The sequence below is a fragment of the Procambarus clarkii genome, chromosome 59, assembly GCF_040958095.1.
Source record: "Procambarus clarkii isolate CNS0578487 chromosome 59, FALCON_Pclarkii_2.0, whole genome shotgun sequence".
NCBI lineage: Eukaryota > Metazoa > Arthropoda > Malacostraca > Decapoda > Cambaridae > Procambarus > Procambarus clarkii.
In genome coordinates, this window is record NC_091208.1 from 19,306,261 (window position 1) to 19,317,419 (window position 11,159).

Genomic DNA, 11,159 nt, shown 5'->3' on the forward strand with positions numbered 1-11,159 from the left:
GGTTTAAAAATCCCAATCAAAAATGAAATTTGATAAAATAATGGCCAACGTTAAAATACACTGCACAATTTAAAAAAAAAGTTATGAAAATGATGGTGTTTAAAATTTTAAGTCATTGTAGAGAAATTATTAAGCTATTATTTGGAAATAAACAATTCCAGATAAAAAGAGAGAGAGAAAGAATGAGAGAGAAAAAGAGGTCACTACAATACAGTATTCCCAATATTGGATATCTAAACACACAAATCAACTTGTTCACCTTCATTAAAACAGTCTTGCACAGTCCACATATTGATACAAGCAGCAAAATCACACACTATTCAAGTGTACTATAACTAGCATGGAAACAAATGCATTATATAAAAATGCTTTTATCACCATATTGTCATATATGCAGTTCCCAAAAGCACTTGTAATTTATTGTTTCCTTTACATGCTATCATTTTCAAACAGTACTAATATAAGGCAACAACATAACCGCTCCACTTACTTAATGATGAAACTAACCTGGCAGAATTATTCAGTAATTGTACCACATATTCTGCATGCAACATCCCGTTTGCATGCTAGACAAAGCAGGACAATACACAATATAAAATTTTGGCAATTCCATGGTAATGGCATGATAATTTAACTAAAACTCAAAAGCAGTGGGTTAACTCGTGAGAAGATTGCCAAGACAATAACATTATCACCTGTCGTGTCGAGTGCCTTCACGCGAGTTATCCCAGTTTTTCCGGGAGGTACCTTCTTATAGAAGTATCATATGCTATATATATATATATGGTATACAGGAGAGTATCTTATGAAAGGAACCTTAAATTGATTTCCTTTTTTATAATCAAAAGTAGTTTAACTTAATCTTTTTTATGGCTACAGCTGTGAATATGCAATGGCACATCTATTGCACTGCTATATTCATTTAGAACCTTTTTAATAATCCTTTCAGTCTTATGGTTATATACAAACTGTACATCAAAGCTAACAATAACATGTTCAAATCTTTTTCCACTTTAACTGTGGTGCATCTTCAGTTCCCTTGCCTCCAGACAATTTTCTCTTCCTATATTTCTTTCCATGTGACTTACCACCAGAAGCTGCTGCCTCACAAATGGTCTGTGAAGAGGATGCCGAGCTACCTACAGTCTGTGTGTCTTCTTGAGTGGGATTTTGCAATGATGTTGAAGATTGTGACACAGTTCCTTGCATACACTGGCTTGTTTCTAAAGTATTCGACGAGCTTACGATGTTCGGTGAATGTACTGGGGAGGTGGGTGATGCCTCAGGAGCAGGAGACTCACCGAGTGAAATCCCTCCGGTGGCGAATCCTGACAATGTTGGCGATGTTACATAAGCTGGCGATGATAGTTGAGCAGAGGCTAAATTAACTGGAACCAAATTTGGCCGCACCTAAGTGACAAAATGGTAACAGTTAATCTTACAAGACAGGTACAAACAATTAGGAAACAATTTTGTATGAGCTGGTCATAAAAGCCATACTGTATTTGCTCAAATTACAAATTCCTTTATATAATCATTACTTTCCATTCTCTACCTTTCACTCATCCTTTAGGTTATTTCTGCACTCCAGCTCTCCTACTAGTGTACCTTATTACATTACACCCGATCATCCTCATATTGCTCGTGTATTAGCTTAAATAAGTAGTAACTGCTGCTTCATAATTATTGAAACATGAAGAATATTTCAACAAATATTTCCAGCAAGACTTGAGATAATATTTAAATAAGTGTTTAACTTCTTAAATCTTTTTCATATATTCATCCAGTGTACCTGTATCATTGCTACAAGGGGAATCCATGTAGATTAATCATATATCTGCTTGATTTCTTAAGATACTCCTGGAGGTTCTTTTTCCACTCAACCTTCGCTCATACTGCTTTCCTAATGTGTTCAGCCATTTAAAAGTCTATTCTATGTATCTCTCCTTTAAGCATATTCTTTGAATAACCTTAACACACTAATATGAAATATTACATGTTATATATAAAAACAAACTTTTTATATTTAAAATGATCAGATATAATATAATAATCATCATTTCTTCAATATCATTACCACATTTTTTTCCCACTATAATGCAGTAGAAAGGCAGCAGGCCAGAGGTTTTTTGTTTACAATATTGTAAAAGAAGGTCATGTACCTGGATGGAGTTCTGGAAATTGTTCTACTCCCCAAGCCTAGCCCAGGGTCAGACTTGTTGTGCTAAAACTACGAAAACTACTCGTCCATCCTCATACCATAAACACTATACAGCATCACATATAAGCAAGCACCATAACGCAAAAACTATTCTTTGAGTTAACACTTTCGCTGCCCGATGCTGCATATTCCGCCATGGAACCAAAATTCGGAGTATGCCCAATGATGCAAACGGCGTCATTAATTTAAAAAATTTGTAGAAATTCCATTTATTGTCCAAATACTATGGGACTTGTTTCAAAATGTGCACCAACTTCTGCACATTCTCTGTATACCCAAAGTGACATCCTGACCCCACTCACTTTCATCTCATATAATCTGGAGCCTAGGGTTGACACCCCTTATACCAGGAAAAATTGTCAAATAACTATGTTGTGCTTATTTAATGCTAAATGATAACTACAGTGCCTGAACTCTTAATACAGTAATATTAAAGTCTTATATATAAGTCATTTACCATATTGGCTGCTACAAAGACAGTGGAACCAATGGCAGGGCTTGGGAGATTATGTGAGCCATAAAACTGATGATTCTTGCCCTCCCTTCCCCAACTTGCGCCAGTAACACTGCTGCTGTTAGGATCTCCAATGCACCCTTCTCTCATACGTGCCATCTCCGCTACAAGCTCACTAAACCGCTGATCGTATTCAAGCAGTTTGCGATTCACCTAAAAAAGTATAATGAAGCATTAAGTTTGGACAGGACAGATAGCTACATATGTTTTGATCACAGCGGATCAAGAGAAGATCTCCCTGGCAGTCATATCTCCAGATATAAAATAAGTGGTGCAATGACTACAGGGTTCTAGGAATACAGAATAGAGGGGGTGGTAGTAGAGGTGGTGGCAATGGTAATGGCACTGATAATAGTAATGGTTCCACTATCATTAATGTGGTGATAGTCGCAATTTTAGTAGTATCAATAATGCTGGTGGTGCATACTGTGAGAGAAAGGTGTTTTCAGCTAGTCCTGTACCCGAAGGTTGCTGTGCTGAGCAATGCTGTGCACATGAGCATGAACCCCAGTCCCCCCACACCAGCTACCCAACCCCAGTTTAGAGACTGAATATCAAAAATGCGAAAAGCCACTGACCAGAGAGGGGGATGCCGGGGAGCCTCTGGGTCTCACCCAGAAAATGGCAGTTCATTACAGTACATTCAATGCTGGTTTTCTACGGCGAGCCCCTTCAACTCCTTGGAGCTACCTAACCAAAGATAAAGGAAAATAGGGACTTACCCGGGAAGCGGCTGCCACTCGCTCCTCAACTGGAAGTCGAGACAACTGGCTACAACCTGTGACCCAAGCCTACACAAGCCCGAGAAGGGGTCTGGAACATTAATGAGGTACCATACGGCCAGGACCCTGTTCGTCCTCCAAAAGCCCGAATGTCAGCCCAGGACATACCGTATTGCCAAAAACAGCAGCCAAAGTCACGAACTTACGAATGTCGTTCGTAAGTTGGCCCCAAAGAGCCAAGGGCTGCATCGAACCCCCTTGGTTCAGGCAATGAACCACCGGGGAGCAGTCCAAATAGAGTCAAATTGTCACTCCATGAGTGACACGAACGCTCCGAAGCATTACTCTGTTACCTTGTAATGCACCCAGTAAGGAAAAAGAGGAGCCAAACTCAAAAGAAGAAGGATCCATTATCAAGGCGAAATCCGGGTCTCTCAGGAGGTAAGCCGCAAGGGCCTCCCAGCACCTCCGTAGGCGGAATGCGTGAAGGAGGGAACTGAAGAACCCAAGGAAACCTGGAACCGAATCCGGGGGTGGAGTCGAACTCATATCAAACTTGTACAGGGAGGGAAAACACAAAAACCCCTTCCCCCTGTAACAACAAACCCTGTGGCGAGGGTACCAACACCCAAGCAGGGTCAAACGAGGCCCAAGCCCCCCCAAGTCAACTCCTCCCCAACCCCAGGATCTTCCAAGTCAGGACCCGGGGCCGAGCCGTCCTCCAAACCATCTGTCTCTGGAGAAAAGGCAGAGTCTACCGGAAAAGCAGGGATGAAGGCAGTCCGCTGGCGAGACCCGAAAGCCCCGGCAGGAGGGACAGGCTCCAATCCTCCACCACCGATCCAGAAGGGGCAGTCCCCAAGGCCGCCCAAGCTACCTGGAGTTCAGGTAGGCTGAACTCCATAGACTAATGCCCCGGTCTTATGTATCACATATTAGCCCGATAGCTCCATGGGAGCCATAGGGGCTCCCCACAGAAAATAAATCGACTAAGTTATTCTGGTGTGGTACCACACCTCATTTCTACCAAAAAAAATGCAACTTCTCTGGGCTACTACAGCTAAACCACAAGAGAGTGTGACTTTTTACTTAGATTTTTGTGCATCCTGGATGCTAATTAACAATGTGAAAAGAAAAAAATAATTTTTTCAGAAAACAACTTTGTGTGCACCACAGGAGTGCCACATTTAACGTGCGCGCACTGTGCAGGGGTTAAACAAAATATCTGAAAATAAAAGTCATGAATTGTAAGCATGTGAAAGTACATTAAAAAAAAAAAAGACAAACCTCGTTGAGTTTTCCTTCTTGGCTAGTGAATTTCACCGTCTGCTCTGACAAGATGCGGTTCTGTTCCAGTGCTACTCGTTCCTGCTCGCTCACCTTCCTCCGCAGCTCATTAAGCTGTCAAGCATACAACTGTTACGTCATCTTGTTTTAAATATATCAACACAAAATAGGACACAACACGATGGATGTAAACTGGATACATTTAGATTCAGATAAAACTTGGGTAAATATTATTTTGTGAACCATGTTAAACATTTATGGAGCAAATTACTGGGTAACATGATAAGACTTGGAATTACTGGATTGTTTCAAGGAAAAAAATACATAAATATTATATGTATTTATTATATGCAGAACATAATTCATGCACCAAGTGTATTAAGTAGTCCAAGGCTGACTATCATAGTCTAGGCAGATCTTGGAACAACAGTTTTGGACAAGTGAGGCAAAACACATGCGGTTGAGGAGGGTAGTTGAACAAGCTGGGGATCAGAGTACAGATAGTAAACGCTAGCATTAATCACGCTGCTTCCCACACATTGGTTGTCATACCTCTACAAATGATGTAAATATGGGTATAATACATCCACTGTATAGGGGGGTATAATTGAGTTAACCTAGACCCCATAACAATTTTTTTTTGCCAAATATGGAATGTAGTTACCATGTATTAATAACCTGTCATTATTCTAAAATCAAAATTTGGTCTTTCTCACCTCTGTTTGGATATTTTTGAACATTACCAGACATAATAGCAGCAAAGGAGTACGTTGCAAGATACTTTCTCTTCAGCTTTGCCAGGAACAAATTTATGTTCAATATAGGTGTACATACTATTACACTGAAGGCCTGTACAGTACACAGCACCGAATCACTGTTTTTGTCAATTATAGTGTGTACAAAATCTAGTTATTCTACACATTTTGTAAACTAAAGTGACACAGCAAAAATATAAACCATCTAACGTGAACATCACAACCCTCTCCACTACAAGTTAACAAAATTGCGTCGCCACGAGCCACTGTCCCAATGGATACAAGTCATATCATACACAATACCATTTGCTAACGGATATTGAAACCTACCTAACCTAACTCAACCCAACCTAACCTAACTTAACTTAATCCAACTCAACCAAAGCTCAATACAGCCTAATGTAACCTAATACTGTACTGTACATCCTAGCTAACAATATAAATGCTTTTAACAAACAGCAAAGAGATTTGTTGAATCGTCTTATGTACGAAATGACCATATCCCATCCTAGTGACTCGACCATGCAGCTTCTTTTTCTTGTACATTTTGCATGCAAATCTTTCATTTTATAAGGACAAATTATTATTTAACTTTTTGTGGCACCTTTTATGATAGCCGCACATCAAGGGTTAAAAGTGAAAACCTATAAACATAAGACATGGCAAAACTGCAAGATATACCTACTGGGAACACCTAACAAAAGTGCACTATTGAACTGTATGCACATTTAAAATGGAATGTACTGCAAAACATATGATCATTGCTGCCCATCATCAGCCAAAGACAATAAAGTAAGAGAGAAATAATTATATATAAAAACAAAAAATAACCCTAGCCATCTTTGGAAACTTACTTCAATAATGAATTTTTAATTTTAATACCTTTGATTTTTGGTCAGAAACTTCCTTCTTGAGTATGTTAACACAATTTCTATAGTACTTATTAGAGGCAATCAGATGCGGGAGGTCATCTGATGAAGATACTGATGATGACGACGACGACGACGACGACAGAGATCGGTTAAGTGAAGACCCAGCTGTGCTTGCTGTAGATGGTGCTGTCAAACGTGATGTATTAGTCAAGTCCAATTCTAAAATTACATGCAACAAATGTCTTATATAAGCTATACTGTACCTTAATATCTAACTGAAAATGAAATATAGAAGATTACCCTCAGATACTCCCTGTGCTGGGATTAGTATTGTACCAAATGGACATACTGTACTGCTGAAGTTTATCTTGGTCTAGATAAGACAAGACTAGAAGTCTTAAAAGGTTGTCTTGGGGAACTTATTGTGGTGGTGGTGATGCTGCCAAGTGCTGGCAACTGGGAAAAGTGACCTATTGGGCAATTCTGTACTTAGCTAGTTTGCTGTGCTGATTATTAGTTTTAAGTAAATGCACTTCCTGTCAACAGATAGGAAAGGATTAAGTATTTTACAATGTCTCCCTGGCACTGTACAACCCGATGAGGTAAATTTTAAAGGTTTATAGATACACTGGTGCAGAATGACAACTTACTATGACTATGCCAGATCTTAACTTGGAATTAGTGATAGCTTGTCTAAATGTCTAAGGGAAGAACTCAGTGGAAGAATTCAACAAGTTCACATGAAACTTACAAGTCAGAGGTGAGAGCGTTGAATAGGTAGTGGAGAGAGAGAAGCGAGGAGAGGAAGGCGTTAGAGACGTAGGTTTGAGAGTGCGGATGATCTTCTCCTCAAAATGCTCCATCGCCATGCTAGATATATCTCTAAGTTCTGTTAGAATTTCATGAGCCCGTGGTAATGTCTTATTAGACTGGACGAACCGTAAAACACGGTAGATTTCATCAATAACCTGCAAGAAAGCAATATATAGTAATATTGGTCTTATTTTATCAGGAATACAGTATTACCTAAATTGCTATTATTTTGTAGAGAAATTCCTGTAAACTATTCTAATTAGTATCTGGGTTTTTTGTAGTCAATTTTTAGCCTATGGCACCTCTATTCCTCACTGGTTCTGCTCTGCATTTCCTGCGGTATATTTTGCTCCAGTAAGTTGTAAATATACTGTGCAAGTTTGGAGCCTGCCCTTCCAGTATCTTCTGCATATATATTATTTGATATCTCTTTTATCTCCTTTCTAGAGAGCACATTTTAAGAGATTTGAGATGGTCTCAATAATTTTATGATTTATCATGTCTATACATACCATACAGTATATGTTCTCTGTATTCCTCTATTTCAGAAATCTCTCCTGCTCTGAAAGAGGAAGCAAATACTGAGCAGTACTCAAGATGGGGGAGCACCAGTGATTTAAATAGTATTAACATTGCAGTGGGATCCCTGGATTTTACTGTTCTCATAATCCATCCAATCATATTCCAGCCTGATGCTATATTTGCATGGTTATGTTCACTAAATATCAAGTCATCAGACATCATAAATCCCAGATCTTTTACATGTTGTTTTCCTCCTATGAGTAGGTCTGATCGTGTCTTCTACCCTGTATTTCATTTAAGTTCCACATTTCCACCATTCCAAAGTACCTTGAAGTCAATGCTGTTAAACTTCATGTTACAGTATTATCAGTCGCCCAATCGAAGACTTTATTAATATCGGTTTATAGTTTTCAGTGTCTATCACAAAGGTTCTATCACAAAGGTAATTTTCATGCTGATTTTTGTATCATCCACAAAGGATGACACAAAGCTGTGACTAGTAATTTTGTCTGTATCTGATATGAGAATGAGAAAAATCAGCAGTGCAAGGACAGTGCACTAATTACAGTAGTCTCTAATTATGTTATGACGTAGACTGGTAATTTTCATTTTTCCCCCTGCTGGTCTACATCATAGGGGTATAATATTTTGAAATTTTTCCCCCCTGCCGGTCTATGGCATAGGGGTGTTTTGATTTTTTTTCCCCAAGCCAGTCATTGTCACTGGGGTGTTTTTTATATTTTCCCCCTGCCGGTCTATGGCATTGAGGTACAGGTATTTTGAAATTTTTCCCCTGCCGATCTATGGCATAGGGGTGTTTTTTAAAAACATTTCCTAAGCCAGTCATTGGTGCAAGGGTGTTTTCACATTTTTTTCGGATTATTTCTCAAGTGCTTCCTTCAATCATATATTATTTTTCAAAATGGAGATTAAAAGGTGGTGCCCTGGGGTACAGAGCTTTTCACTGCACTTGTACAGTACTTGATTTTATTTAATTGACTGACTCTTTCCATTCTGTCTGACAGAAAAATTTAAAATCCAATACCCCACTTTGCTCATTATTCCTATTGATCTTATTTTATGTGCTATCACTCTACGGTCACACATCAAATGCCATCGCAAATTCTGTGTATACTGTACATCTGCATTTTGTCATAATGGATGAGAGAAAAACAGGATGTCCCCGCTCTGAATCCATGTTGACCTGGGTTATGAAGGTCATTGTTCTCCATAAAACTGGAAATTTGATTCTTAATCACTCTTTCAAAAACTTTTATTATGGGTAATTAGTATGACTGGCCAATGTTTTTTTTTGGAAAGCCTTTACTACCTCCATTGTGTAGTGGAGCTATATCTGCTGATTTAAGTGCTTTTGGAATCTTTTGGAATCCAAGCATTTTGTCCATATTACACTGAACACTCATGCTACTGGTGCTTTAGAATTCTTCATGAATATTGAATTCCAGGAGTCAGGACCCAGGGCTGAGTGCATGGGCACATTGTCAATTCCTGTTTCCACGTATTCTGTGCTCATGGTAATATCAGTTAAATTGTCAGGGGGGTTTAGATATCGTTCATGAAAAAAAGCTGTTCGGATCTTCACCTTTCATGTTCCTTATTGGGGGTGCTAAACATGGCCTCATATTGGTATTTTAGGATTTCTCAAATTTCTTTGTCATCTTCTGTGTATGAACCTTCAACTATAAGAATAGATCTAATACTATTGGAGGTTTTTCTATTTGTGCATGTGTAAAAATATTTTTAATTTTTTTTATCTCTTGTATAGAGATAATCTTGTTCCAATTTCATTTCCTCAAACTGGTATGATTACTTCAGTGTCTGTTCTATTTCTTTCCTTTCCCCTGCTTAATGTCTTTTGCCCTGTTATGATAGTCATACCTGCTTAAGCATGTCTTGTGATTTTTTTCCCCCTTTTGTAGTCATCTGCATTCTTTTTCTAGAGTGGTCCTCTTCTTGACCTTCTGCAAAGCCACATGCATCAAGCAAACTTTGTACACTTCGGTAGTCAATTGTTCTATTCCTGCCACAACTTTTGTGAAAAACATCTTATCACGATGGACTTACTCATTACAATTAAAAAATCTGAATAATGCAGATGTACAGCAATTGTATATCAGATAAAGACACTCTCTCTTCCATATTCACTGCCAGCCAGTGAAAAGAAATGAGCTCATGAGCAACTATTTATGAATACTAGTAAAGTCCTTCATCCTCTAAAAATAAAACAAAAATTTGGATATTGTCAGTAATGATATTTAGCAGTCTACAAATGCTTAGGTGTTCATGAAAATGCTGAAATTTAATACTGTATACAGTATAGTATAGTACAGTATCTTATTTACTATCTTTAAGAATGTTATAATACCTTTCATTTTTTTTACAGACCTTTCCAGGGATGAAGCAGCACATGTGGCAGTCAACATATTTAATGAAGGTCATATTTAGCAATGACAACCTCGTCTCGATAGCTGTCAAAATGTCACAGTGGCGGAACAGAGGATGGTTTCGACGTTCTGACTCTCGGCGAGGCAACTGGCTCTTTACCTGAAAATATTTCAGGTTTTCATTTTTGGGATATGAAATATTTTATTTTATTTTATTTTATTTAAATACAGTATACAAAAGTTCTTATATTCTTGCAAAGTCACTAACACGCATTGCATTTCTGGCAGGTCCTTAATCCTAATTTTTCCCCAGAATACGACCTGCCAAATCGTTTAACCAGGTACTCATTCACTGCTGGGTGAACAGAGGCTGCAGTTACAGATTGTAGTTACAGATTGGTGCCCAGTCAATCTTCCCCGGCCAGGAAACGAACCCAGGCCAAAGCGCTCGCGAAGCAGCGGGTGAGTGCTTTATCACTGCGCTACGGGGACTGCAGGCATTGGTGGCGCAATGATGACTGGGAAAATTTACAGTACAGTAATAAGAAAGTAGGTACACAACAATAAATCTTGCACACTAAGGAAAATATATTTCATCTAGCATTACAGTTTGCTGTCAAATATTTTACAAATAATTTGTATTATGATTACACATACAGTACAATACATAAATAGGATAATAAAAAAGTAAACAATAATTACAGTGAGCACATGACAAATTTATGTAATTTTTATAGTGCAGAACAGTACTGTACTGTCCCCTTGATCACCACAAGTTAAGTATAAAATGTAGAGAAAGGGCATTTTTCTGTAGGCCCTTAGTAGCTCTCCGGTGTTATTTGCTGGGACTGCTAAGCCTGAGTATCATGCCAGGACTCTGAGAACCATGCCTACCCACCAGAAACCAACATCAGCTTCTGCTCTCTCGACAAGGTAAGGGGAGCTTGCAAACCACACCTCTACCCAAAACTACTCAAAACTGAGGCAAACAACCAGAAAGGTTATGTAAAACAAAACTAATTATGACTTGAAATAAATAAAAATGAGG

General features: G+C 38.6%; 1 protein-coding gene across 1 annotated transcript in view; it reads right to left on the reverse strand.

Moving 5' to 3' along the window:
* Positions 1-246: 246 nt before the first annotated feature.
* The window catches only part of pall (F-box protein pallbearer), a 13,184-nt gene continuing 2,271 nt past the window's right edge, over positions 247-11,159 (reverse strand). Inside the window, exons 3-8 of the mRNA XM_045758707.2 lie at positions 10,113-10,271; positions 7,123-7,339; positions 6,382-6,557; positions 4,745-4,858; positions 2,679-2,888; positions 247-1,410 (exon numbers count right to left, since the gene is read on the reverse strand). Of these exons, the coding sequence (XP_045614663.2) occupies positions 997-1,410; positions 2,679-2,888; positions 4,745-4,858; positions 6,382-6,557; positions 7,123-7,339; positions 10,113-10,271 (1,290 nt within the window). The 3' untranslated portion in view covers positions 247-996. The remainder of the gene's footprint in view (positions 1,411-2,678; positions 2,889-4,744; positions 4,859-6,381; positions 6,558-7,122; positions 7,340-10,112; positions 10,272-11,159) is intronic.